General features: G+C 37.0%; 4 protein-coding genes across 5 annotated transcripts; 2 read left to right on the plus strand and 2 right to left on the minus strand.

Moving 5' to 3' along the window:
• Nucleotides 1-2,765: 2,765 nt before the first annotated feature.
• DOG1 (delay of germination 1) lies at nt 2,766-3,648 on the minus strand. The gene has a single exon (XM_018122925.2). The coding sequence runs from the start codon at nt 3,606-3,608 to the stop codon at nt 2,859-2,861; it is 750 nt and encodes a 249-aa protein (XP_017978414.1). The 5' UTR covers nt 3,609-3,648; the 3' UTR covers nt 2,766-2,858.
• A 2,257-nt stretch (nt 3,649-5,905) lies between these two features.
• On the plus strand, nt 5,906-7,241 carry LOC18596673 (transcription factor-like protein). Its single transcript, XM_007025295.3, has one exon. It carries the CDS (start codon nt 6,204-6,206, stop codon nt 6,957-6,959), a length of 756 nt encoding a protein of 251 aa, XP_007025357.1. The 5' UTR covers nt 5,906-6,203; the 3' UTR covers nt 6,960-7,241.
• A 355-nt stretch (nt 7,242-7,596) lies between these two features.
• On the minus strand, nt 7,597-13,919 carry LOC18596674 (Leucine-rich repeat protein kinase family protein). 2 transcript variants are annotated; one of them, XM_007025297.3, is made up of 14 exons: nt 13,446-13,919; nt 12,835-13,334; nt 12,581-12,713; nt 12,294-12,365; nt 11,722-11,865; nt 11,494-11,637; nt 10,656-10,757; nt 10,476-10,537; nt 9,927-10,391; nt 9,148-9,338; nt 8,877-9,009; nt 8,618-8,775; nt 8,344-8,532; nt 7,597-8,193 (listed from the first exon to the last, which is right to left on the minus strand). In XM_007025297.3, the coding sequence occupies exons 2-14, from the start codon at nt 12,932-12,934 to the stop codon at nt 7,939-7,941; spliced, it is 2,148 nt and encodes a 715-aa protein (XP_007025359.3). In that variant the 5' UTR covers nt 12,935-13,334; nt 13,446-13,919; the 3' UTR covers nt 7,597-7,938. The 2 variants fall into 2 exon arrangements, with proteins under 2 accessions (XP_007025359.3, XP_017978408.2); XM_018122919.2 differs by lacking the exon at nt 10,656-10,757.
• A 1,950-nt stretch (nt 13,920-15,869) lies between these two features.
• LOC18596675 (plant cysteine oxidase 4-like) lies at nt 15,870-21,311 on the plus strand. The gene is made up of 6 exons (XM_018122926.2): nt 15,870-16,160; nt 16,785-17,014; nt 17,159-17,322; nt 17,502-17,649; nt 20,612-20,815; nt 20,895-21,311. The coding sequence occupies exons 2-6, from the start codon at nt 16,915-16,917 to the stop codon at nt 21,011-21,013; spliced, it is 735 nt and encodes a 244-aa protein (XP_017978415.2). The 5' UTR covers nt 15,870-16,160; nt 16,785-16,914; the 3' UTR covers nt 21,014-21,311.
• Nucleotides 21,312-26,410: the final 5,099 nt, after the last annotated feature.

Consider the following 26,410-nt stretch of genomic DNA (forward strand, 5'->3'; position numbering starts at 1 on the left):
GTTTGGGAAAAACTATATCCAATAGCTACCAGGGAAAGTGCTTCGTTCCCTGATTGATGGATTAGAATCATAGCGGCTGGATAAAAAAGATCAGTAAAAATTATAAGGGTCTGCTGCTAATGATGAAGCTGAGCTTATGGTTCAATATGTTCCCCTAAAGCAGGAAAGAAAAGACTTCCAGTGCTGTGAATCTCTCTCCACGAAGCTATTCTGGCTACTTCATAAAAACTTCCCTCGGTGGGTTCGGGACGTTCAACATCACTGAAATTTCGGATCCATGCTTCTACCACCTCCACGTGGACGCCCAACAATCAAATGGGTCCATCTTAACGGGACCATAAGCCTCTCGCTTCCCCTTGAGATTTTCCAAGTGGGCGGACCACGTGGGAACAGTTTGGCCAACTGACCCACATATGACCAATGCTTTTAGCCACAAACACAACACAAGTTCCTGATATGAAGAGAGAAGAGTTAGTCGCTGGAATATCGATTCTAGGCAGCAAACGACCTTATCACGCGGGCATCCCTCGGTTGTTTGTCTTGGAGCTGGTCGACCTCAACGTCATATCACATCTTGAGCAGGTCGTTGTTCATTCTTGGGCCACATATCTGCACTACGCTCTTCTTTCGGGTTCATTAGAATCACTCATCTGTTCAAGTCTTCTTCTGCCCTATTTATGGACAGGTAGTTGAATTGAAACCTTTGCAATGTCCTTAGTGGACCTAACCATCCAATTCTTTGGGCGCCATGGCCCATACACGCATACAGCCATACCCTACGGTGAGTTGAGATCTCTTGCTTCTCTAAACATGATTGTGGTTGAAACACGTGAACTCTATACAAGCTAGCTATAAGATTAATAAAAAAAATCTAAACTGTCTGGGCATCATTTAATCACCTGATCAGGAGCCAATGTTGTCATTTAAATCGATGTTTGGTTATAAGGAGCTTGGTGGACACCACAAAGCTAATTTTGAATTATTTCGCCAGGTTTGGCCAGAAAATAATCTCGCATTCGTATCGCTCATCTTTGTTCTTCTTGTCCTCCTCTTGCTATATATTACTAGCTGTGAAAGATTCACGTAGAGACCAATTTGGATTGTTGAGTCCATGACAGGTGATAGAAGAATTCATTCTTTTACACAAGCACAACTGTCTCCCTGCTTGTACTTCGGGGTAGACTGCTAGGCCCATACCTTGGTGTTATCCTCTTAGAGGATTTCAAAACAATTGGTGGAGAGGGACCATCTTCTGAGCATTTCAAGCACAAATTTCTCAGCTCACTATGGCACAAAAGATAGTGTTGCAGCAGGACACGGTAGAGGAAACAGGCTTCCTCAGTGCCACAGCGTATGGAAAACAGTCAGCTCTTTTTACCAGGTTGCACCTGGGATGAATCTTGCTGCCGCATCCATCGCACATAGCCCAGGATCATCCCATGGAAACCGGATTTTACAAAAATTATCTGCACCAAGGAAGCAATAATATCGCTATTTGCACACTGCACGTTGCAGTCATTAAACTTCCAGAATTCCTTCACAAGGGGCACACTCCACCGCCCTGATCCCTGCCCTTCCAAGACATTTGGCACCAAATAAATCAGTTCTCAGAACAACAGAAACATAGCAGAGTCATCTCACCACGAACAAAGTTTCATTCCCCTGTAATGATAGTATTAAACTTGACTTGAATCCTCTACGAATTAATGGTCATATTTTTGGACTTTCTCACTTTATCCTGTTCATGGTTAACAATCAATTGGTGGTACATGGTTATTTTTGTTTTGATCAAACTTTGCCTTCAGAATTTTGCACTGCGTGGATATTCTGTATGATTTCTATATTATGGGTTTGTAAAGAGCCCCAACCTTGGTTTGTCCCATTTCTGGGATGACTTGGGATGTCGCAAGAGCTTGAAACTGGATAAACAGCAGTGATGATCCATTGACCGCCTCCCTTCTGTTTTTTACTTTCCCCTTCTCTTTAACCTCTAACCAAAATAATTCTGGATCATGTAACAGTGGATTTAAGGCATAATCCTATAGTCTTGTATGAGGCATTGTGGGTTTAACTGCTTTGGAGCACACTTAATTAATAAATAAGATAAACTATAAATAAATTAAAATTGTCTTTTTTCTTTCTCTTTTAGAGAATTAAAGAACATATTTTGTGTTCGGCTGGCACAAAATTTGGGTTTAGATCTTTTAGAATAGCGGTACAAGTTTTCGTATAATTTTAAGCATTAATTAATAAGACTCATCCATGGTAATACACATTCTCATTTATCTAAGGGATGACATATCTATTTTTACGTTAAAAATCTCAAATTTTAATTATTGAAATATTTTTTTATATATAAACGTATATTGATAAATTAATATTAAATTAATTAGCTGGGATAATGAAGACTCCTAATAAATTTTCAATCCTAATAAATTAATATTAAATTCAATTAGATTTTTTTTAATTTTTCAAACCCAATAATCGGATGGAATACTTACACCTATAGAGATTTTTCAAACTTTTTTTTTTTGGAACGTTGTAAAATCTTATAATAGTATATATAGATAATTTTAGAATATAAATCTTATTTTTGCTTCACTTTACGTTTTTATTTTTATTTATTTGGGCAGGCTGCCTGTGGGAATTAAGATGGGATGCCCGGCCCTTACTTTTATTGTTTTTTTTATATATTTCCTTTCTCAAAAAGAAAAATTGAGAAAAAAAAAATTCAATAGATACTACTATTATATAGTTTTGCTTATACATCGATAGTACTAGCTAATTGCATTCAGATCAACTAAAACAATTACATTAAAATTTTTACATGCTTATGCTATAGATTATATATAGAATTCTTAGTTCCTACCATGCCTATGATCTCTTGTCTTTCCCCACTCATGCATGCAAAGGTGAAGCTTCTTACTTGCCGCGAGAAAATCCACTCCCTGCACTGGTGTTAATATGCCAAGTAATTCCTTTAGCGTGCTTAGCCTCAGCTTATCAGCCTCCTGGAGTATGTTCGCCATAGAACTCTCGTGCTCGTCCAGTGCACGATCTACTTCCCCACTTGATTCACCGACCCGGCACAACCTTTTTGCAATCACGGCTATGGGCTGGTCTGCTATGTTCTCCTGCAAGCTCGCCAAGTTATTCGACAGTCTCTCTTCTTCCTTCATAGTCTTCATGTGCAAATCGTTTATCTTTCCCAGCTGTGTTGCTGAAATCTGGCCAAGGTCTCCCCTGGCTAAGCCCTGGAGGATTTCAAGGAGCTGGAACTCGACTTGTGACCCACAGAGTGCGTAAGTGAGTCGAATGTACATTGAGGGTCTGCAACCCCCAATCCAAAGCAAGGAGTTCTCCAAGGCAGTGTTCCATGAGGGTGCAAAAAGGCCTGAAACATCCTGGCGAGACAGTTGGTTTCTTTTGTCAATGTATTCTTGGAAACTGTTGATGGACTTCTCAGCCAGTTTGGCATACGTGTTTTCGGATGAGTTGACATCATTTTCTTTTAGGTTGAGGGCTTGGAGGAGCTCGCTTAACTCTTGTTCTTGAATGGTCATCCATTCCTGGAAACAACATTGTAAACGTTGGTTATCGCTAGCCATTTCAATTGTGCTAATTAAGCGATGAAACCAAGGGATTATATTTGGGGGTTTGGGTTGTTATTACATGCGTGTCCTTTTCCACATGTGAAGCCAAGGGATCCAAAGCTAGAAAAAGAAAAAAGAGGGGATGGGATTGTGTACTTTTGTGTGCTTCAATTTGGGTTGTTTCTTTGATCTTTTTCACATGTGGAAAAGGACAAAGTTTTCAATCTTGCTACCGGATCGATACCAAGGTTACATTATCTTACTAGCAGTGGAGTAGTATTTTACTTCAGTTTTCGTTGGCTTATTTTACAGGTTAAAACACAAGCTCCCCTCCGCTTGCAGGGGAGTTGATCAATAGCATTCATTACTTTTCCCTAAAGCCACTTAAAGACTGATCAGGTGGGTGAGGGTTGAACTTTGAATGGACTTCCCACCGACACTCTTGTCCAGGCGTTAAATATATCGTTATAGGATCCCTAGGAGAAGGATAAAGCTTTGGCGACACAAGCAAGGCTCTAGCTAGGTCGGCTCCGGTGGTAAGAGAAGCATTAATGGAGGTATGATTTAACACATAATGCTTTACGCGATAGTTGAGAAACATGTAGAAATATTCAAATTGCATGATGTAGTTGAACTCAATTCAAACTACGAGATCATGAAACTGAATCTAGGCTTGTTGTCAATAAGCTTATGATCAGATAGTAGTAAATACTAATTCATGAACGGTGTATGGTTATCTAAGTATTACATTTATCAGTCGAATATGCGCATACACGTGGAAAATGTTTACTATGACTCACCCACACAAAGATAACTCACTCACCCCACGTGCCCATGCAACACGATTAAAATCAATGCGAGTCTTTGCCAAATGCCAATTCCTTTCTCTGTTGTCTCGTTTCTGCTAACCCTTTTTTTCATTTTCCTGAAATTGTCGTTTCTGTTGTCCAATATTCAAGCTTGGGGGGTGGGCTTTCATTTTGTCAGGGAGGGTTCAGGCAGCGGTTGTATAGGGTGGATGGTTTATGTGGCCTGTGCAACTTTTACAAATTTATGTAATAAAATAGTTCATGGCTTAGCAAAAAAAATAAAAAATTTCAAGCTTGGAATAGAAAAACTTTTATCAGGTTCAGGTGGTCTGCAGGGATGGATATTAATTTGTTAGACGAAAAATGAACACAAACCATCAATTACCGTCTGTTCAAATGCAACAACAGGGAGCAGGGCTTTATTCTGATCAGCATATAAACTACTTCTCTCAGGTTCCAAATAAAATTCTTCGTCTTTTTTCTTATGGAATGGAATCCCAACTCTCCCAGGCGGAGAAATATATATGGGTAGGGAAATTGTGTTCTCTCATAACAAGATTCGGCCCAAGAAGTCTAGAGGGCCTAGGGTTGAAGTGTGAGAATGGATTGCCAATATTCACAAGTGCAATCATAGGAGTGTGATCAAGCGTAGAGCCTGTTTGATTTGGAAGGCTTGCATGAATATCAAACATCGTACGCCAAGGATCAAGACCGGAAGCTCGAGTTCAGGCCAATTTGAGTCCAACCAGCTCATACCTAGCTTTTGGTGTTTTGTTTTTTCAATATTTTTCTTTAAAGAAAAAGCTTTAAAGGCGTTAAGGTACCAACATATGATCTTTGCTTGTCCCGAATTGCTATTCTCACCAATCACTTGATTCCTGTTCAAAAGATTTGAGTACAGACTTTGGAGGTACATATTAAAATTTTACATTAATAGTACTAATATATTTGTATTTATTTTATATATTTAATAAATGTCATAACTAGCCAGAAGATTAATCTTATGTAAAAGTTTTAAACAGGAATAAATGTTTTGGTGAATTGTTCTGAGTATATGACATGCTACTTTGAACAAGAGCAAAAATTAAAAATCAAAGCTCACGGAGTATAAATGCTTAAAGAACATGGTGAAGCAATTCCCAGATGCACGTGTTTTGTAATGGGCAGAATGATTTCCTTAGTTCCAGAAAACCAAGCACGAAGCAAGTTCTTAACGACAAAAAAAATAAAAACAGAAACTAGGCGCAAAGGTATTTTGCACCGCAGCCAACCAAAGCCCCTATCAGTGCCCGGTTCATAGAAGATAAAAGGGTGGGACCCGATGAAGTTTTGTGAAGGAACATCCGGAGCGTGTTCCACGTTGAACCAAGATTCTTTCCTGTGACGACACGTTTGTCCACACTAGAACCTCAACACCAGCTGGTGAGACGCATGCATGACTCCTCAAGGCAGTCAAAGGTTGAATGGAACTAAGGGTTCGAGAGAGAAACAGAAACTACATGGACTCATGTCATCCCTCTTTTGCAAAGCGTCATATATCAGCTCAGCCCTCCCCTGCAAAATCCACTACTAGGTCACTGCTGCGCGTAAGCCATGCACTACCCTTTCTCACTCTAACCGTGTCCTATACTCCTTTGTCCATCTGTTCTCTCCCTCAAACTTCCCCTTTACTACATGTATATATCTGTCGCATGCTGGCACATTTTTCTTCCAAGTCCTAATTAAGTCATCTTAATTAAGTCATCTCTATAACCCACACTTCACTGCCCCTTCAATTACCTGCAAAAGGTGAAAAAAAACAATGAAGACCCCAGTTGGAGAAAGGTTCTCCCAGTTCTTCGAGAAGTGGATTTGTCAACTTGATGATTACTTGCAACAGCTTCTCAGGGTGTCCAAAGAAAGTTTAAGTAGTGAAGCTGATGAACAACAAGCTCTGGTGTCAAAACTGACAGCCCATTACAAAGAATTCTACACTGTCAAATGGACTGCTGCTCATGAAGATGTGCTTGCCTTCTATTGTCCAGTTTGGTTAAGCAAACTAGAGAATGCTTATTCATGGCTTACTGGTTGGAAACCATCTATGATATTTCGACTCGTTGAGTCAATGAGGAGGACTCGGGTGCCTGGGCCGGGTTTGGCTGAGTTGACGGAGGAGCAGCTAAGGAAGATAGAGCAGTTAAGAATGAAGATAAAGTTAGAGGAAGAGAAGGTGGAGAGGGAAATGGAGAGGCAGCAAGTGGCATTGGCGGACCGCAAGATGGTCGAGCTGGTTCGTATGGCGAGCCGAATAAGGAAAGGGGAGTTGGTGGGTCAGGTGGACGGGTTGGTTGAGGTGGCGATCAAGGGTATACTGGCAGGGCTGGAGAGGGTCATGAAAGCTGCTGACTGTGTGAGGCTCAAGACTCTGAAAGGAGTTTTGGATGTTCTGAACCCATCGCAATCTGTGGACTTTCTGGCTGGGACGTGCATGCTTCAGATTCAGCTGAGGCAATGGGGCCAAAGAAGGGATGGCCAGAACGGGCCTAGATTGGAACCACACAACAATGCTCTTTTCTAAGAAAAGTTACTACTGAGTTTTGTAACTGCAAGTCATGGTCTATTCTGTTCATCTGTCATCTGTCTTATCCATGAATTTGCACGCTTTACTTTCAGTTGCAATTTAGGAGTAATTTTCTTTTAAGGGAAATTTGAGATGTTGCGTCAAAGAATTGAGTAAACGACCATGGCCTGCCGGGGTGAGCAAACAGTAGCAAAAAGACTGATTTCGGCAGAGCCATGCACATTGTTGATGATTACCTCTAATTGTGGCAACAGGGGTGGGACGTTCACATTCTCAAAACTTTACTTTTAGTCTGTCACTTATAAAGTCACTGCTTTTGCTTTTTTGCTTTTCCTGCATTTAGTTATTGAAATTCCTGACTACGGAATAAATTGAAACTAGCTCGTGACAATGGCGATCAACAATTATACAGACAGTCAATCTTTCTCAGGGTCTGAAGTATTGAAACAAGCTTTGTGTCTTGGACCAATAGTGCATAAACCCAACGAATGAATAATGAACATAAACAGAGCATTAGGGGTTCACTAATAACAAAACAACTGAAACCAATAATATTAATTTGGAATAAAAAACAACCCCCAAAATTTTACGTGTCAAATATCAAATACTGTGGCAGAAGTTTTAAAAAACCTCAACAACCTAATTATATTTAAGGGGGAAAAAAGAATGTCAACAAATTGATATGTTTGCTATGTTAGTTTTTTACATCACAGACTTTAATCACAAAATACATACATCTATTACAATTCGGTACACAATCCCCATTAATGAGTATGCAACAAACTTTTATTGCAATGAAGTGTTGAGGATTGATGGGGGAAAAATATTAAACAAATGAATAAATAGGATATGTAATATATGGAAACAAAGTGACCAAAAAAAGAAGTGATTTGGAAACCAATTATAAGGAAAAAACTATTCCTTTGCATTTTGATACAAAGTAAGAGAGAGACTTTGACTTACAACACAGAGAGGTTCAGCCCACTGATAAAATCTCAAGTTCAGCCCACCACAAGGGGGAAAGTCTTGGGGTAGCTTGCTCAGGTGGGACATTAATCACTTCCCTTAATTTCGAAGTCACATCCTTCATCGTTGGTCTTTGCCTTGGATCTACTTCGATGCACTCTTGTATAACCTCACAGATTACATCAAGCTCGTTATTTTTGAAAGATTTGAGGGTTGGATCAATCATGTAGCTGATGCTCCGTTTATCATTCAAATATTGAGCAGCCTGGCAAGCAAGTTCATGATTATTAGTTTACCAAAAAGTACGGTACAGCAAGTCAAGTGTAGCTTTTGCCTTGCGGCCAAGTTTAGAAAAGGGAGGGATGAGAGTGCACTACAAAATCATTAGGTCATGAGGGTGTCATCCTGAACATACCCATTTCTCAAGAGGCCCTTGCTCTTCAGAGTAAGGAAGCTTTCCGGAAATGATTTCGAGTAACAATATTCCAAAACTGTAGACATTCACTTCAGGGTCAGCGAAAGGTGGCAATTCAGAATGCTCTGATTCAGCATCACCTGAGGTTTTCAACTTAAGTGCAGGCTGCGAACTACAGATTTCCGCAACCTGCAAATGTAAACGAGTAAAGAGGATGAGTGTCTTATAATGGCAAGAACCTGAATAAAGCCAATTGACACAGAAATTGCTGTACCTTCGCAGCATAATCATCTGTTAGAAAGATAGCAGCTGAATTTAAGTTTGTATGCGCTACGGGAGGATTCAGATCATGGTGCATATACTGAAGACAATAAGCTACACCCATGATGATTCTCATCCTTGTATTCCAATCAAGATGTTCCATTTCTTTAACTGAAAGCACAAATAAATATTTAAACTCATTTTTCAAATGAGAAGAATCAACATTGAGTAAAATATCCACCAGGAAATATGCATGTAAGTGAAAATATAACCATGCAGATGCTCAAAAAGGGTTCCATTTGGAGCATATTCGAACACCATCATCCTGTTGAAAGGTTCATCCTCCTCGCAGTAGCCAATAAGGTTGACAAAGTTCTTATGGTTAACTCGTGACAATGTATCAATCTACAGTAAGCACCAATAAAATAATTGATTAAAAAGTTAAAATAAAAAAGATGATCAGGAGATTTAAAGTATAAAATTCACTTGTGTTATGGCCAAAAACTGTCACATTTATATTTTGTAAACATAATAACAACAAACCTTTCTCCGATAGGCCATCTCTGAGCTCTTTGACCACACTTTCAAAGATGAAACGTTGATTGATGCAACAGCAATCTCAACCCCGCTGGAAAGTGTCCCTTTGTACACTGTACAGCACCCAATTGTGTCAATTATATTGCTAAAATCCTCACAGGCTGTTTCCAGTTCTGATCGGTTTAGCTTAGGCACCCCTGCATTTCAAATAAACAGATAATTAAGGTTTTTCTGCATTCAACAAAAATAGTACCAGGGTTATCATGTCAATGGATTCAAACTGGTCTGGACATTATCTCAGATCAAGGCACCCATGCTAAGTATATTAAAATCAGCAACATCAACTGATATCTAGCCGAAAAATTAGACAATGGATAAGTAATGAAATCCAATGACCCTACCATATGTTTCAAAGCACATTAAGCAAAGTTTCCATTCTCCAAATTTGGAAACCAAAATAACTGGGGCCCTCATCAAATGTGACAAAGATGAACATTAAGGCTTTGTCAATTGAGAAAATATCTTTAAGAATCTTTTGATTAAGCATTGCTAATTCCTACCATAATCAAACCATGGATTATGGAATAAAAAATCTGAATGATCAAACTATGCAATTTCCAAGGAATAATGCATTTGAATTATCTTCATAAGCATATAGGATGTAATGCCATTGTGAAGATATAATTAGATCAACTAGCAATATTAACAGGCTCACCAATCAACAGTATAACTAGACAAATCATTTGGCTTGTAACACATAATCAAGCAAAGCATTTAACAACTACCTGTAATAAAAGCTTTCTGCAGCTGTCCGCTTAGTCCAGTTTTCCAGGGACCAATGGTTTTTGCTGCTCGTTTCCGGCACATGATAACCATGGCCACAACCACAAGCAAGACTACCACACAGGGAATGACAATGAGATATTTCCATATATTCCCAGAAGGTGAAGGTTGTTGAGCAGTTGGCTCAGCATTAGAGGTTTGGGATGAGTGGTCCACAGGCTTTGAATCAGTCCCTTGAAGGGAAGAATGAAGCTGTGGGGCTGGGGCATGAGATTGTTTCTTTGTTCCCTTTGGCACAGCAGGGAAAGTCCCACTACTTCTGGCAGTTGGGAGAGAAATGATCTGTTCAGTGGAAGACACAGCAGCAGCAGGTGCAGCTGGGAGGTTCTTCGACTGCTCAAGCAGCCTACGCCGTGCAAAAGGGACAAGATTCCTTATGTTATGGGCCATTTGTTGCTCAGATGAACCTAGTAAGAACAAAAAAGTCATTGTTTCCCAGAAGCCATACTTTGCAGTCCAATGGACTGAGATTTTGCAATTGTTTTACTCACCAGGCACATCACTGCAGCAACTGTCTCGATGCTCATCCAGAGAGTCCTTTTGCAACTTGAACCTTGTAAGAAGGTAAATCATGTGAATAAAGTAAACGAGATGATTACAAAAACTAAAATAACATAACCAACAATAAAAACAAACATAGGACAGTAAAAACAAATAATGTAAGTTCATACAGTGGTAATGGCAAGGCATTGAGGTAATGTATAAGAGCTCCTTTAATTGGGATTAACAATGACTCTGCCTGGTTCAGTTGTTTCAAACTGCTCTGCCAGATGCTGTCAACTTGGGCAATAAATAATCAGAAAACTAGAGGGCTAGAACTCTTGATAAGTTTAATTCATTGGTTAAAAAGTAACAGAGCTGTAAAATTTAGCATATTAATCTCCCACATGCCACATTTCAAAGCAAATTTACAAAAACATTTTCTAGAATCAAGTCCAAAGTATTTTAGACGAAAATAGGACTATATAATAATTCTGCTAGCAGCACTCTAAGTCTGAGAATATGTTGGGGCCATCACTTGGCATGGTGTGCTATGACCTAATACTGAAGCTTATCCTAGCATAACTTACTAATTCAAATTGCTTACTAGGAATATGAAATATGCGTTATCTAGATATGCTTATAGACTGATTCTCACATGAAATTCAATATTTTGTCCATCCAAACTCCAGAGTTTGAACAGCAAAATGAGGCAGAGCAATGAATGATTCCATGATACCCCAATTAACGTATGCACTAGAATTAACACTTCACTTGGGAATACAAGGCAGTGATGTAGATTAGAGAGGCATGTTAAATGATTTTAAAGGGAGTTCATCTCCTCCCTTATTTTCATATAATTGTGTTGCAGTTAGACCCTAGAAACTAGGCATTTAAAGAAATTTTAGGCCAATGAACCTCAAAAATCAGTCTGCTTTGTTTATATGTATCTTCTTCTAACCTATCTCTAGCCAGGAAATAATCAAATTGATGACATATTCATAAGGTCAACACAAAGATGGCTCTTACCAAAGTCCAAACTTTCTATTTACACAGCCAATTCCAGTAGCCGACGTCAGTGTAAGATTTTCAGCAAACTGCAAATCAGAGAGCAAGTTTAGCCTCCCAAGATCTGAAGGAATGTTCCCCTCAAATTTGTTGCCACAAAGTAACCTAAGGTGGAAAGGAAATTTAGTTAAAGGTAAGAACATAGAAGAAAGCCTCATGCACAGCATAAATTTACAAAAGTGAACTCACAAACGTCTTAGAGACAGCATTCTGCCTATTTCTGCAGGAATTGTTCCACCCAAGTTATTTTCCCTTAAATCCAATAGCTCCAGCTTCATAAGTGCGCCAAACTCCTTTGGAATGGCACCAGAGAAACGGTTTTTATAGAGCACACTGTTAATATAAATAGCAAGAAAAAGATTCAGAATGTTTAATTAGGTTAAGCAAGCACTCGGATTTTATCAAACATGCGGCTGCATATTAAGACCTACATACAGTGCCTCTCATTAACAGAATTCCTTGAACTCACAATAGGTTAATCTATTGCAGATGCATAAAACCAGGGTGAGAGGAAAGTTATGCACGAATGACAAAAAAGAAAACCAGTAAACAAGAATTGAAATGTGAAAGTTATGGCAGAATTTTGTATCCAAATCATATATTGGGACAAAGTAGTAATTGATAATCACAACATCAGATGATGCTGACCATCATCGGGATTGTTGGTCGTGTGAGAAGAACAAAAGTTAAAAGTAGATAAAGAATTTCTGAGAAAAAAAAACAAAAATCCACTTATTTGCAGCAAGATTGTGAATCCTTACAGTGATCTTAAGTCGCTTAATTTCCTGAGCTCAGGCGCCAGTGTTCCTTCCAAAGAAAGGGCACTCAAATCCCTAAAAGCAAACAACAAAATAGACATTAGAACATTCATCCGTTCACAGTTTACAGCATAAGGAACTTCTAAAATGAAAACTCTTTAACTAAGCTCCATACTCCACTTTGACAGACCATTCCCATACTAAAAATTAATTACCTATCAAAAGAAGAACATAGCAGGGATTCTTCTCTAAACAAACGTATTTCTTTAATGAGTATCCAAGGGACTTACAGCATTTGCACTTTACTGTCGACACAATGAACCCCGAACCACATGCAGGGTGTGCTGTCATTGGAATTCCAATTTTCAAACGCACCATAAGAATCAGAATCAATTTTCGCTCGAAATTCTAACAAAGCCAAACCTGCATCTCCAAATCCAATTAAAATCAAAACAAACAAACTAGAAGAAGAAAACAAACAATTAAATTCAACAGCATTGTAAAAAAAAAAAAATCAAACAGAAATACCCGAAGAAGGAATTACCTTCAGAGTTAATGGCCAAAGACTCTTGAATCATGAAACTTGGAATGAAGAACAAGAAGCTTAACAAATGGAATCCAATTGGGTTCCATCTACCCCCCATTGCTTGATAAACCAAATGCTGCAGCGGTGGAGGTAGCAACAATATCTGCCAACAGCCAGGACGCTATACAGAATCGCCAGGTTTCCTTAAACAAAGCACCCTCTCTTCCAAACTCACTCTAGGAAACGAAACAATACCGCCAACAACAGAAACGAAAAAAGAAAAAAATCTCTACGCTCCCTTTGGTTTACAAGAAACCGTGAAAGAAGACAATCTTTGTTTTTTACTACAATGCAAAAACTTTATTACAAATAAACGTAAATTCACCGCCTTTAGTGATGATCACATCAGGGTCTCTCATTTTTTTTTAAATTTGATCTTACAGCACCCTTTTTCTTAAGAAGTGCATGCGAATTATCAACCGCTGAAACTTAACTTCTCCTTACTATCTCCAGAGAAGCTGAAAAAACAAACACGCAAAAAAAAAATGAAGAAAAGTTAACAAAAGAATGACCTCGAGAGCAAGCAATCCAAGAAAAGCAAAAGGGTCTTCAAAACAAAAAAGACATACTTGAATTTACCATAAAGGGTGCACAAGATCAAAACTTTTTTTGCTTTTTTTGATGCTGTTGTTGCAATGGTAATATTGGGATTTCGGCTGAATTAATGAAAAGTACAAAAAAGTAGTTTGTTGATAGGTGTGGGGGTGGTGGTGGTGGAGAGGAAGTGTCTGATAGAGACTCAAAAAGGCAGCAAAGAAAAAAATATGTAAAAAAGTTTGGAATTTAAAACAACAAATTAAAAACAAAACCCAGAAATTTTTTTCTATTACTGCCCTTTTTGACAGGATGATCTCAGAGCAGTAATTCCCTCTCTTCGACCATCTTTGCTCTCTCTCTCAGCAATGGGGGGGCTTCAAGCTTCTTTTTCTTTGTAGGATCAACTTTTTCTTGTTAATTTTTTTTTCTTTCATACAAAATTTTCCAGAGATTTTCTTCCTCTTTTCTTTCTTCTTCCTAGCTGGAGCGTGGAGCCCCCACCAGCCACCCCCACAGGCTGTGTTCTGTTTTACTTTCTTTTCCTCAATAGTTTTTTTTTTCCTGTTCCTCGTTTGTTTGTTTTTTTCAAGGGTCATAATAAAATTTGCCATTTTTTGAGGTGTTTAATTTTGGGGGTTAGGGGAGGGGGTCCACATAAAAAAGTATAATTAGTGTTGGAAAGTTTTGGCGCGAAGGATTAAGGAGAGGACTAACTGTCAAGTCTGGCCCCCACACAAATGAAGAATGGTCGTGAGGGCCCCCACTTCCGTTGTACTCGGACGCGCTTTTTTCCTTTCCTTTCCTTTCCATTTCTTTTAATTAATTCTTTTTTTTTCCACCTTTGACTGGGCCCACAATTTGCGTGCTTCCCTCTTTCTAACATGGTTAACTGACTCTGAGAATAATTATTTTATAAGAAAAAAATGGATTATGAGAATAATAATATATTAATTAATATTAAACCTTTGGAAACTCTCTCTCCCCCTTGTGTGGCTTCCCACCATCTTAACACTACTTCGACGGTTGCCTTGTTCCGTAGTTCAATTCTTTTCTTTCTTCTTCAAACACATCATCAACTATTTTAATAAATTAAACCGGTAAGTCAAGCAATTGTTGTTCCAATTTGATGATTTGTTCCCATAAACAAGTCCTTTTTGTTCAAATTATTGATAGTCTTTTAGTATTTTCTAGGTATAAACCTCACTTCAATTAATCAAAAACGATTAATACTTTCAATTTAATTTCAATTTATTTGGTATACTTTGAATGTTGCTTTGTTGTTGACAAATTTGAAATTTTCAAAATTTGTATGTAATGTAATATTAATGTGTATAATGATAGTGTAAAGTTCATAAGTTAACAGTGTATTAAATATAAACTTAATTTACTGTTTAAAATTCAGTTAAATCCGATTTTGGTGGCTGTATATAACCGCATATATTAATTTTTTTTATGTGATTGGTAAATTTCAGCTGCTTTTATGGACCTTTCAAATACGTCCAAAAACAGTAAAAATTCTCTTATAGTTCATGCACTTTGAATTAGAAGAGTAGGTGCATGAATATTACTATTTGAAGGATAATAAATTCAAATTCAAAGTAAAGATTTACATATGAATATTTGATTTATTAATTAATATATCATCTTACTTAAAAATTAAAATTTCAATTCTTTTTTTTTAGTTAAAAAAAACCCAAAATACAAATTTTTCTAAAACCTTTTACAATTCCCCATGTTGTGGTTGGGTACTGTTTGGAAGTGATGAGAGAAAGTGAGCAACCCAGTACCCTGGCATTCAAAGTCCATATCCGAGAGAGAACATCTAAACTTAGCCCAAATAATACAGGAGCTTGTGAATTTAAACAGGCCACTTAGCTCGTCAGGACTTGTATCCAAAAGAGTTTGCTATTGGGCTATTGGCTTTAGCTAGTTTTAGCTCATTTTGTTTATTAAGTTTATTTTTTTGTAATCTCTTGAAATTGGGATTTGGGAGAGGAGGCAAAGACTTTGAATGGAATAAAGGTCCAATTATATAATTATTACCAAAAAAGAATTATATTATCACTTGAAAAGACATCACGACGCGTTTTAAAATTTTCAGATTCAGAGTTTAAGGTTCAATGATTTTAAAAAAGAAAATAAAATAAAAAGGAAAAGGAATCCAACCGTATTATTATCACTCAATTTTTGTCTATTCATCAATAGTTAGATTTCATGAGGGAAATAAAAGTCAATTAATTAATATATATTTAATAAAATAGTATTACGAGTTGAAAATGTGGAACATTAGTTATATATATAAAATAAATTATTAAAAAGAAAAAGGAGAAGAAGAAGAAGAAGAAGAAGGAAAAAAGCGGCTCATGATGCGTTGCTATCACCTAAAATATTGAAAAAGAGGGATGATGCATTGAATTAGAGCTCGTGAGCCAAAATCAGTGCCAGTTGCGGCATACGACGTGGAAACATCGGACACCCGAGAGAAACAAACATTCCAGGCTAGACACACAACAGTAGTGAAGTACGAGCAACTTTTAAAGCACTGACAAACTTTGCTTGTTAACATTGAACTCCTCTCTTCCACTTTCTCATGCTAGACCCAAATCCCCCCTGATACTCCTCTCCAAACCTCTGTCTCTGTCTATTGTTATTCTCTATCTTAAATTATGCTCTAGTATGTTTATCTTTTGTGACATTTTTAAAGTTTTGATCTCGACAACCGCAGCTGAAGGTTCTGTTAAATGATGGTACGTTGTTATTGCTACTCTTTTATGCTTTATATCTTCTTCTTCTTCTTCTTCTTCTTTTGTTTCAGTTTAGACTGGGATTGGTTTTGAGTCCAATCTGTTAAGCCAGCAAATGCCTGTGAAGTTTGTTGCTGTATCTTCTGACATGCTTGATCATTGTTTTCTGTTTGTTTCCAGAAAAAACAGAGAAGGGTCAAAACTTTTGTCTTTATGCATAAACGCATGTTCAATTTTTGCTTTTCTGTTGTTTAATACTCTAATTCAATCCCAAGGAAACAAGAAATTCATTTTGAAATCTTTTTGATTGTTAAGGACGTGTCAATTTGAATATACAAGGGTTTTGATTATGTAAACACACAAAGGAGTGGCTTTAATGTGATTTTTTTTTTTTTGTTTTCTATTTCTGTTTATGAGGATTTGGCATGATATTGTTTTGTTTAATTTGGCGTGTTTTCTTTGTATGTTTTGTATGCTAGGTGCGATTTCTTGAGCTTGGAGAGGATAGGATTAATTAACTACCATGCATAACCTTTCAAAAAAAAAAAATTTAACTACCATGCATATATATTGCTGCCCTTTGTGTTCGCGTAGGACTGGTCTGACTGGATTTTGGGATTGTTGCAGAGAAAGGAAGTTGCTTTTGAATGCTCTATCATAAAATTGAATGACATGGATTGTTCTTAGGATTGGGGTTAGGCATTTGATTCTTTGATCTTTCTACCTGTAATCTATTGGCCGGGTTGCTCCTCTAATCATGCCCGTGGTTCAGAAACTGTATGATACTTGCAAAGAATCATTCTCAACCAATGGCCCAATATCAGAAGAAGCTCTGGAGAACGTTCGTGCTATTTTAGGTGGGAAAACAGCTTTTTCTGTTGCTTTAATTGAAAGTTTCGTTATGAAGGCTGAAAACTTGCACTTGATCAAAATCATTTTATGGTCATCTAGTTAGTGTATGCTATCTTCTTTTAACGCTTCCACATTATGCACCATTTCAGATGGATTGAAGCCTTCTAATGTGGGTCTCGAACAGGAGGCACAATTATCGCGTGGATGGGAAGGTTTGATAAATGGTGGCAATGGGAGAAAAGGGCGTAATATCATTCATCAGTATCCACCTGCAATAAAATATTTGCACTTACATGAGTGTGATAGATTCTCTGTAAGTAATCCGATCATTGCATGCTGTAACTGCTATGGTATTTATGCATTTGAACATTTTAAAAAGATCTTCATTAAGGAGGAGGCTTTTTTCTTCTCCTTGCGGGAAGGGGTGGGGGGGCTGCTGAAGGTCCTTTTGTCAATAATTGATGCTTGGTCCATTTTGGTGTTTTGTTGCAGATAGGGATCTTCTGTATGCCACCTTCCTCTATCATACCACTTCATAATCATCCAGGAATGACCGTTCTGAGCAAGCTTCTGTATGGCTCGCTTCATGCTAAATCATATGATTGGCTCGATTTACCTGGTCATGCTGATCTATCTCAAGGTGCCCTTTCTATCTATCTTGGAGTTCCTATTTGGTTTATTTGGTACAAATAGTGGCAATTGCAATTGGTGTTTTCAAGTAGGCTTTGCTGTCCTTCAAAACATTGTTATCATTTTTTGTTGATTTCTAATAGTTTCTGGAAGGTGGAGAGTGTTGTGGCTTGTTTTGCAAGCAGATAGCAGAGATCAAGATGAAATTAAAGTATTTTTCTGTGTTTTCCAAAATAGTAGTGTGTGGATATTGGTGTCTAATACTTGATATCATTAGAATCTAAACATTCTAAAAGTTGAAAAGTAAGCTCATACGTAAAAAACTTGAAACCTCATGGCGGTATGAAATTGAAAAAGTAAATGATGGCAGATTTGGGCAATATGTTGGTATTTATGCTGTACTGCAAACATTCTGAAAGACAAATAGAAGACCATTCTATTGAAAGATTGTATTACTTTCACACTTGGTTATAGTTCATAATATCTTCCATGATCTCTGTTGCCCTCTGCCTCTTGATGCATGATTAGTTTGGCATAACTCAATCATTGTATTTCATCATCTTTTCTCCAAACATGTTTATGCCCCTCCACTATTATATTTCTGCCCCATGGAATCGTTTTACGTCCTTTCTGCTGGCTTCCTCTTTCTCGATGCCTGTATGGGGTATCAGTGTGCACCCACATATGGAAGGGAAAATGCAATGTTGAATCAGAACTTCAGACCTGTCAATGAAATGTAATTCTTTAGTACTAGACCACTTCAACATACTCAAATTACAGAGAATCTGAAGTGCTCAAAATGTATAAATTGTAATGTGTTTAATAATTAAAAACAGTTCAAACAGATACAAATGGATTGCTCTTTGCCTTATTGCAAGTGTCTTAAGATTGTCTTAAACCTTAACTTGTAGAAAACAGTTTATCTTTTAACTGCATTTTAGCAAAAGATAAGATACATGTGTCAGTAGAGCATCTCCTGTTTCCTTATGCTCTCAGGATTTGCTCTGATTATCTTTTAGACATTCTGATTCTGCACAGGTGTGAAAGAAATGAAATTATTCAAAACTGTAACTTTGCTTCAAAATGAACTGATTATCATGGTTGCTTCAATTTCAAAATGCATCTTGTGGGTTTTCTCAGATAAGGTCTTTAGACTAATTTTTAGTTTTTACGGCCATCATTTCCTACCATTATTGAAGCAAATAATTCAATTTATCATTTTCTCCATGGTGTTATCTTTTATAAGCCTTTATCTTAGTCATGGAATAGAGAAGTGCTTTGAAGAGGGAGTCAGTCTTTTTAACTTCTGAACAAAATCACACCTCTGCTTATACAATAAATTAATCTGTATCTTTGTAGTTTATTCATCTTTCATGCATTGATTACTATATATTACTATTTTCAATATTAAAGTGATAGTTCAGTCAATTTTTTTCAAATTGATACTCAGCTGCAATTGGTGTCTATTGTGAAGTATGTTTGGGTGTCAGAGATAAAGCTTCAAAGACATGTTGCCATAGTCCAAAAGTATCAATTGGAAGGGCTACGTAGATTTTAAGATGTAAGGATTCATGGCTTGTGATACTGAATATTGATACATGCATGCATTTCCCAGTATCTTAAGCCAAGAATATCGCATCCTTGGTATTAGTTGTACCTGGGGACTCTTGGTATTTGAATGTAAAATCAGACCCCAATGTTTTAGAGTTCCATTTAGGATGACACATGGTTATTTGGGTGTTGTTTTATGCTTGGCAGGAAATTTTGGTAATAGGAAAACGTGTTTACCTTAAGTCCATTACAACCACCTCAACTGCCCCAGAAACTTTCTTAATTTGCCACTGATGCAACTACTTCTGCTTACCCCACATGGTTTTTATCTCCAAGTTTCCCTTAATTCAATGCAGCAAAGCATGGATTATTTTTCAATTCTTAATGGTGGCCATATGCCTTTTTGTGTGCTCCCAAGGTTATGAAAACACTAGACAGGTGGGAATCGGATGTTTTGCTGATGATGTTGGTCAGTTGATTTTTTGGGCCTTCTTGAGGGTGCAAAAACCCTGCAAGCATGCATATCTACTACAATGGCTATCTATATGAAATGTTGATGGTATAGTCATTTAACCCATGGTTGAAAATTTCTTACAACAGTTCAACAAAATCACAGGGTAATTTTCAAAAAAAAAAAAAAAAAAAAAAAACAAAATCACAGGGTGTTCTTTTGTCTTGCTTCTTGGTTTTATCATGTCAAGGGGATATGATGCAACAGCATGAACATGATCTGATAAGAAACACATAATATGCTTGCATAATGTTGTTGCTATGTAGTGAATTGCCATAAAATGTTATTACTGTTCAATATGGAGCTGTACTCTGGGCAGTTGCTAATTACTTGTGATACCAGACTAAGATTACCAATCAGTTTGCCAAAGTACACTCAGAAGTTAATATTTGCATGGATTAGGTATACAATAAACAAATACTGATATTTTAATTTTGGAAGAATGCTGCTTTAATATTTTACCATTCATCTCCTGTTGAGTAGGTTTTCTGTTTTTATAAATTTCCTTGGTACTTAGATACTTGAGGTGCCAGAATTTGAAAGGATCAAATAATTTTTCAGCCATTATGTTTTTGTATTTATTAAAGTTCTTTGAAATTGAGGTCTTTGAATTCTCTATTGATTCTACACACAGGCCACCTTTTAGTTGTGCTTATTTTATTTAATTTGCCGATATTGTTGCATGGTCAAATGAACCTCCCCTGTTCTCTAGAAAACCTTGAAGTTGAGTTCGCATTGGTTGCAAGAGAAATGGGATGATATTGCATTGTTTTTATATAGTTGTGATAACTAATTTTTAGCCTATGAATTTGAGAGCCAACAAACGTGTGAAAGTTATACCTTCATTCAAAGAACGAATTGTTTCTCAATTTTCTTCAAAAATTAACTCTTGATTGGTGAAAATTTACAGCAAGACCTGCAAAACTTGTCAGAAATTGTGAAGTGACTGCACCCTCTGGAGCAACAATTCTTTATCCAACTACTGGTGGCAACATTCATTGCTTCAAAGCTTTAACTCCTTGTGCACTGTTTGATGTGCTTTCACCCCCATACTCTTCGGAAGATGGGCGTCACTGCTCTTATTTTAGGAGGATCCCTCAAAGAAATCTGGAAGGTACTTTTTCTTGTATACACTCGTATTAAAAAAAATCATTTAATTTTGATTAATTTGCCTCTGTGTTCTTCTCCCAAAGGTGTTGATCAGTTGTGTGGTGTAAATCCCTCCGAAGTGGCTTGGTTGGAAGAGATTCAACCCCCTGAAAACTTTGTGGTCCGTAGAGGACAGTATAGAGGCCCCATTATTAGACAATAAGGGGTTTTAGAGAGGACCATACCATTAGTCATATCGGCTAAAACAAATGAAGAGCCATTTTTCACACTTTGTTGGAATCTTAGCTGTCAATTCTGTTGGCAATAAATCCCAACATTAGCTACACGAGGAATTTGTTGTACATATTACATAAGTATTATTTTATATGCCTGCTTAATGGTGAATGTCGATAGCAAGAACATGTTCCTCCTTCTTGTCAAGAATTTATTGCTAAGGAGGCGTTTTATTGTATCTTTACCTTGTGAAATTTTCTGATAGCTATAATTTCTGGTTGGTATTAGTACTTTTTGTTTTTCTTCACTTCTTAAATGTTACATGTCTCGGTGTAACTTTTGCCTTCATTTACTGACCTATCCGGATAATGTTCGAGGTATGGGCTTTGAGAGGGTTGATATGTGAGTCGGTGGCTTAGTTACAGAAGGAAAAGAAATCAAGAAAATGAGTACTGCTACTGTATCTGTCTGGAGGGTGTGAAGAGAAAGACTAGACCAAGGAGAAAGTGAAGAACAAGTACGACTCCACTAGCTGGAACCCATTGGGCCGCTGGAGTTGAATTCCTTCTGATAACAACCGCTGAGGAGATGGCAGCCCTCTCACGTCCCATTCAATGATTACTAGATCCAACAACCTGTCTAAATACAGGTAGAGGTTTGGTTTTCACACCTTTTTGAAGTAGATGCCTGAAATTATTTTCCAAATAAATCCGCCCATGACAGTGCTTCTGCAGTCTGTACCCTGGACAGGGCTGAACCCAAGCCACATGTTACAAACGTGCACAAACTAACATTTTTTGCCGGTTTTCATTTTTTATTTATTAACATTTGAAAAACATGTTTGGTAATCATTGAAAAACATCAGTGTTTTTCCTTGTAAGTTGATTGTACAATCTGCAAGTGACACCCATAAAGCAAAATTAATACCCGGGAGGCCCAATTGAAAGTAGTTGAAGATGAAAGGATTGTTAGAAATGGAAGAAAAATTCTGAGGCCCCAAAAGGTAAATGGTAGACATTTGATGTAGTGGTGCACGGTTCGACCTACCTCTACTGTTGGTGCTGTAATGCCGTTAATGGACAGTGACCAAAATTGAACAGCAGATTGGTAGACAGTGATAATTCCAGTGGCCACTTACAGAGGTGGTTCTATATGTGTAGATACGAATAATACTCTTATGCATGAACGAATCTTACGCATAAAGAACATTAATTTTTATGTCTATGTTAAGAGAAAGAATTTTCTCAAAGGGAACACTTTTTCTTTGGTACATTAACACTTTTTCTTTTCTTGGAAGAGTTCTCTGAATTCCAAAGAAAGTCATCAAGTTGCCCAACTCTCTTAAAGACAGTAAGCCTGGCTATATTTTTGTACTTAAGCAGGGTTTTTAGCTAGTATTTTATTTGTATGTAGCTATGTTTACAGGTTGTATAGATGGAAAGGGGAAATAAGGATGGAAAAACAGAGGAAACAAAAGAAAGTTATTATGAGAATGTTGTCTATTAACTTTTCTTCCTTGTTTTCACATGGGTATAAGGACCTTCTTCAATGTTCTTTTTTACATTTTCTGGTAGTCGCGAACTCACCATAAAGAAGAATTATTTCAAGCAGCAATATATAGGGAATTCCATGTACGCATATAATCTTAAGTTTCCTCCCTGTTTAATCTCTCTTTTAACTTGCCCCCATGTGCAAGCCTGCGCCCATGTAGTTGCATCTATTGAATTGGGAGAGTATTTTGTATTGGGCCAGCAAGGCATGCATGGTGATATCTATTACTAGCATTACTTTTCTTCAAAAAGTGGAAAACCCAGATGATGATGAAGAATAAGCAAAAAGCTAAAAAAGGGGATGCGATGGGGGTGGTGGTGGTGGTTAGGTTTTTAACAAAATAATACAGCGTCAACATGAAAAGGTCTTCCCACCTTACCTTACAGTAACAAAGCAGCAGATAGGGGAATAAGAAATGTTGTTTTCCATCCATGGGGAACTTTTTCACCAGAGAAGTCTTTTCCTATTGATTTTGAGAAAGAAAAATTCTCATTCCGGATTGGATAGATATCAAATTCAATTAAAAGTTCCATCTAGCTACCATTTGAATTAATATCATCAAATGATGTAGACAGAAATATTTATGTTTATCATCAGCTTGCAATGAATTTACTCTTATTTTCCTTGGCCCTGAATTGAATTTGGGAGTACATATAGGTTAGATCTTAATCAACTTCAAAATTTTTGCTAATTATAATACTGCTTTCTTCGAAAAAGAATAGTCCATATCTAGCTCAGCAAGGTCTTCTGCCATTAATTAATTGCAAGTAAAACCATTGATGCCTCATCACGAGAGGTTGGTGAGGGTACAAATACCAAAATAAAATATACACACACCAAAGAACAAAAAAACAAAAAAAAAAGGAAGAGAAAGGAATGATAGTGTTTGCTTAAGTCTATATGATCTATTCTCCCCTTTTGGCCCTCCCCTGCTTCAAGGGCACATGTCAAGTGCTTCAGTTTGCATCAACTGCTTTTTCAACATTTAAAATAGATCTTATTTAGATGAGGATTTTGTTTTTATTGTCCTTTAAATTTGCGGTGTAGCAGTATGTCAGACTATCTTAAATTGGAAACTCTAGTGTGAAACATACAAAAGCTATAGGATGACACTTGTTTCTGGATAAGCAAGTAAGGTTGGGGAAATACCCTTCTTGCAGACAAGAAAAGATACTTCATTATACAATTAAATGTATATAGCAAAGATTATAGATAATTTTCTAATTAATCTCAAAAGACTGAACTTTTCTGCCTTGTAGTCCAACAGTAACTAGCCACAGCACTTCATAATAGTAGACAGGTGATCATTGCATTTAGATATAAAAATCTTGTGGATGGTTTACTCTCTCATGACTAGTTTGAACTAATCAAGTCCTAATTTGTTCCAACTACTCATATGAATGACAGATAGTAGTCTTTGCCATGACGATGGGCTAATGATTGTTCCTAACTCTTCAAAAGGACACAACACAACCGCTCAAAATGCACTTTATTGACCTCTTTTTATCTCCACTTTTCATGCTTTTGAAGATTCGAATGACGCAAAATGGTTCTGATATAAATGAACCTTTTAGGACCATCTAGGCCGCTAAGAAACCCTTGCCTTCTCAAGGTTACTATTTAAACTCTTTAATGACCCTTCTTTAACAAAAATTTCTGTGCAGCATTTGTAAATATACTGGCAACGATCGATCTGTTTTGTAACCTGTCAATTAATTTTATATGGTTATGTTTCAGATTTTTATTCTTTGACATGCTTGTGTCTTTCATGTCTATCGAGATGAGACCGTCCTGTATAGAATATCAGTTATAGTGTGGAAGCAGGCGCCCGAGGATGCAGCAATTTGGTGAGACGGTTCACCCAGTTTTAATAGGATACCAACGGAATCCTAATTGTGGAACACTATGAAAGGTCCAAACAGGAAGAGAAGAAAGACTAACAGTCATAAGCAACAAACAGAAAATAACACTAGATTATTGATATTAAAGTTGATTTATGGATTTATCAGCATGATTCTTCTTCATAATCAGTATAAAAAAATGTTCCCAAGAACAAATTTTCTTTCAAGGCCATGATGGGGCAGTGATGCTAGGTTGGATGTCTTCATCCATGAAATGATACAAAAGAAAAAGAAGTAATTCTTTGAAAGATTCGCAAGACTTTTAAATTAACAAGTCAGAAATGTCAACTCCCCCATGCACACGAGAAGACAAGAAACAAGTGTTTTCTAGCTACGTAGGGGGTGGGAGTCCTCCATTTTATTAAAGTTCCTGATGCCCATTTTTCTTCTCTAATTCCAAGTTGTTTTTCTCTGTTAAACCTCTTAATTTAATCCACAGAATATCTGTCATGTCTGCTTAGGAACAAAAATAATGCACATGTCACACATAACGAGCTACTTTTTGGATGTCATTTAGCCAAACCTAATCCTCTTAAGTTATTCCTCTTCTTTCCCAAAGACTGTGAAGGGAAGGCCCTCTCTCTCTCTCTCTCTTTCTCATGTGGTGACAAAACAGTCCAAATTCTATCTGATTAGCCTTGGAAAGTAAACCCCTTTGATGTAAGGGAAAAGGCTAAACCAATATCTTAATCTATTAGCATCGTCATACAGGAAAAATTTTGTATGTCCTTTTTCTTGCAAACTACCTCCACACCATCCTCTTTTAATTCCATTTTCTTCCTGGTTTTTGAACAGTTTTTTAATAAACCATCTTTATTCAGATTTTCTTGATCAATATATAAAAAAACAATTGCACTTGAATTTTAATTACCACCAGGAACAGAAGTTTTACATTGAAATTTGAAACTACACAAACTTTTGTATCTTAAATGCTTAAATAATAACTTCTTATATCTCACACATTCAATCTATTAACAATAAAACAGTGGTTCTAGTTTTTTTTTTTTTTAAGATAAACAGTGATTCTAGTTGTGTAGTTGTAACCATCTTTAACATTTACATTGTATCTAATTATATGTCAACTGCCATAATTTTTTCAATCTGTCATTTCTCCTGGATAAGCAAACTTCTTATTGGGCCAAAATGACACTGAATTGCCCTTTTCTTTTGGGGTGGTGTAAGGTAGAGTTAAAAAGCACCTACCTTAGTACCAAATATTTCACCGATTTATTTCCTTAGTAAGGGTAATTGAAAGTATCTCTTGCCAAATAATTTCATAAATTAGGTACAGGAGTTATTAGTTCTCTATCTCTTTTCTTTGCCTTTAATAAGATGAAGAAGTGCATTTTGTGTCAGTACTGGACAAGTGAGCATGCTTTCAGCTGGTAATATATAAGTGTAGAGTAATTATCTACCCAACTAATCTTCTCAAATTTATGCTTAGAGGACAAAATGGGGACCCTCAATTTTTTTGTATTTTAGTGAGACTTAAGTATATGGGGGCATTTTCCATGGCTAAACCCTAAAATCATTTTCACCAAACTATACTCTAAATAAAGGACAAATTAATTTCAGCCCTTACTTTTATTCCTTCCTTTCCCGATGAGATGGGGATGTTGAACTCTAGGTTTGGAACCAAGCTCATTCAATTAGACAAATCATATGGTATACGTGCTTTTTTTTTTCTTCCCTGGAATGGTTATAATCAGTCATTCTCTTTGCTCTGCTGCTTGCAAATTGAAAAACATTTGGAAAGTGACCTAGGCAACTTGTTTGAATACACGAGACCCACCAAAATTGACTTAGTTTTTCTAGCTCTTGCTCGCCATGTGCGACCCCACAATAATTCTAGAGTTAAGGACGACCAACTTTTCCCCTAATCGAGAACCAAATGAAATATGTAGCATCAAAGTCATAGCAACATATATTTGCAA

Source organism: Theobroma cacao, chromosome 6 (assembly GCF_053813885.1).
Source record: "Theobroma cacao isolate CCN51 chromosome 6, ASM5381388v1, whole genome shotgun sequence".
In the NCBI taxonomy this organism is placed as follows: Eukaryota; Viridiplantae; Streptophyta; class Magnoliopsida; order Malvales; family Malvaceae; genus Theobroma; species Theobroma cacao.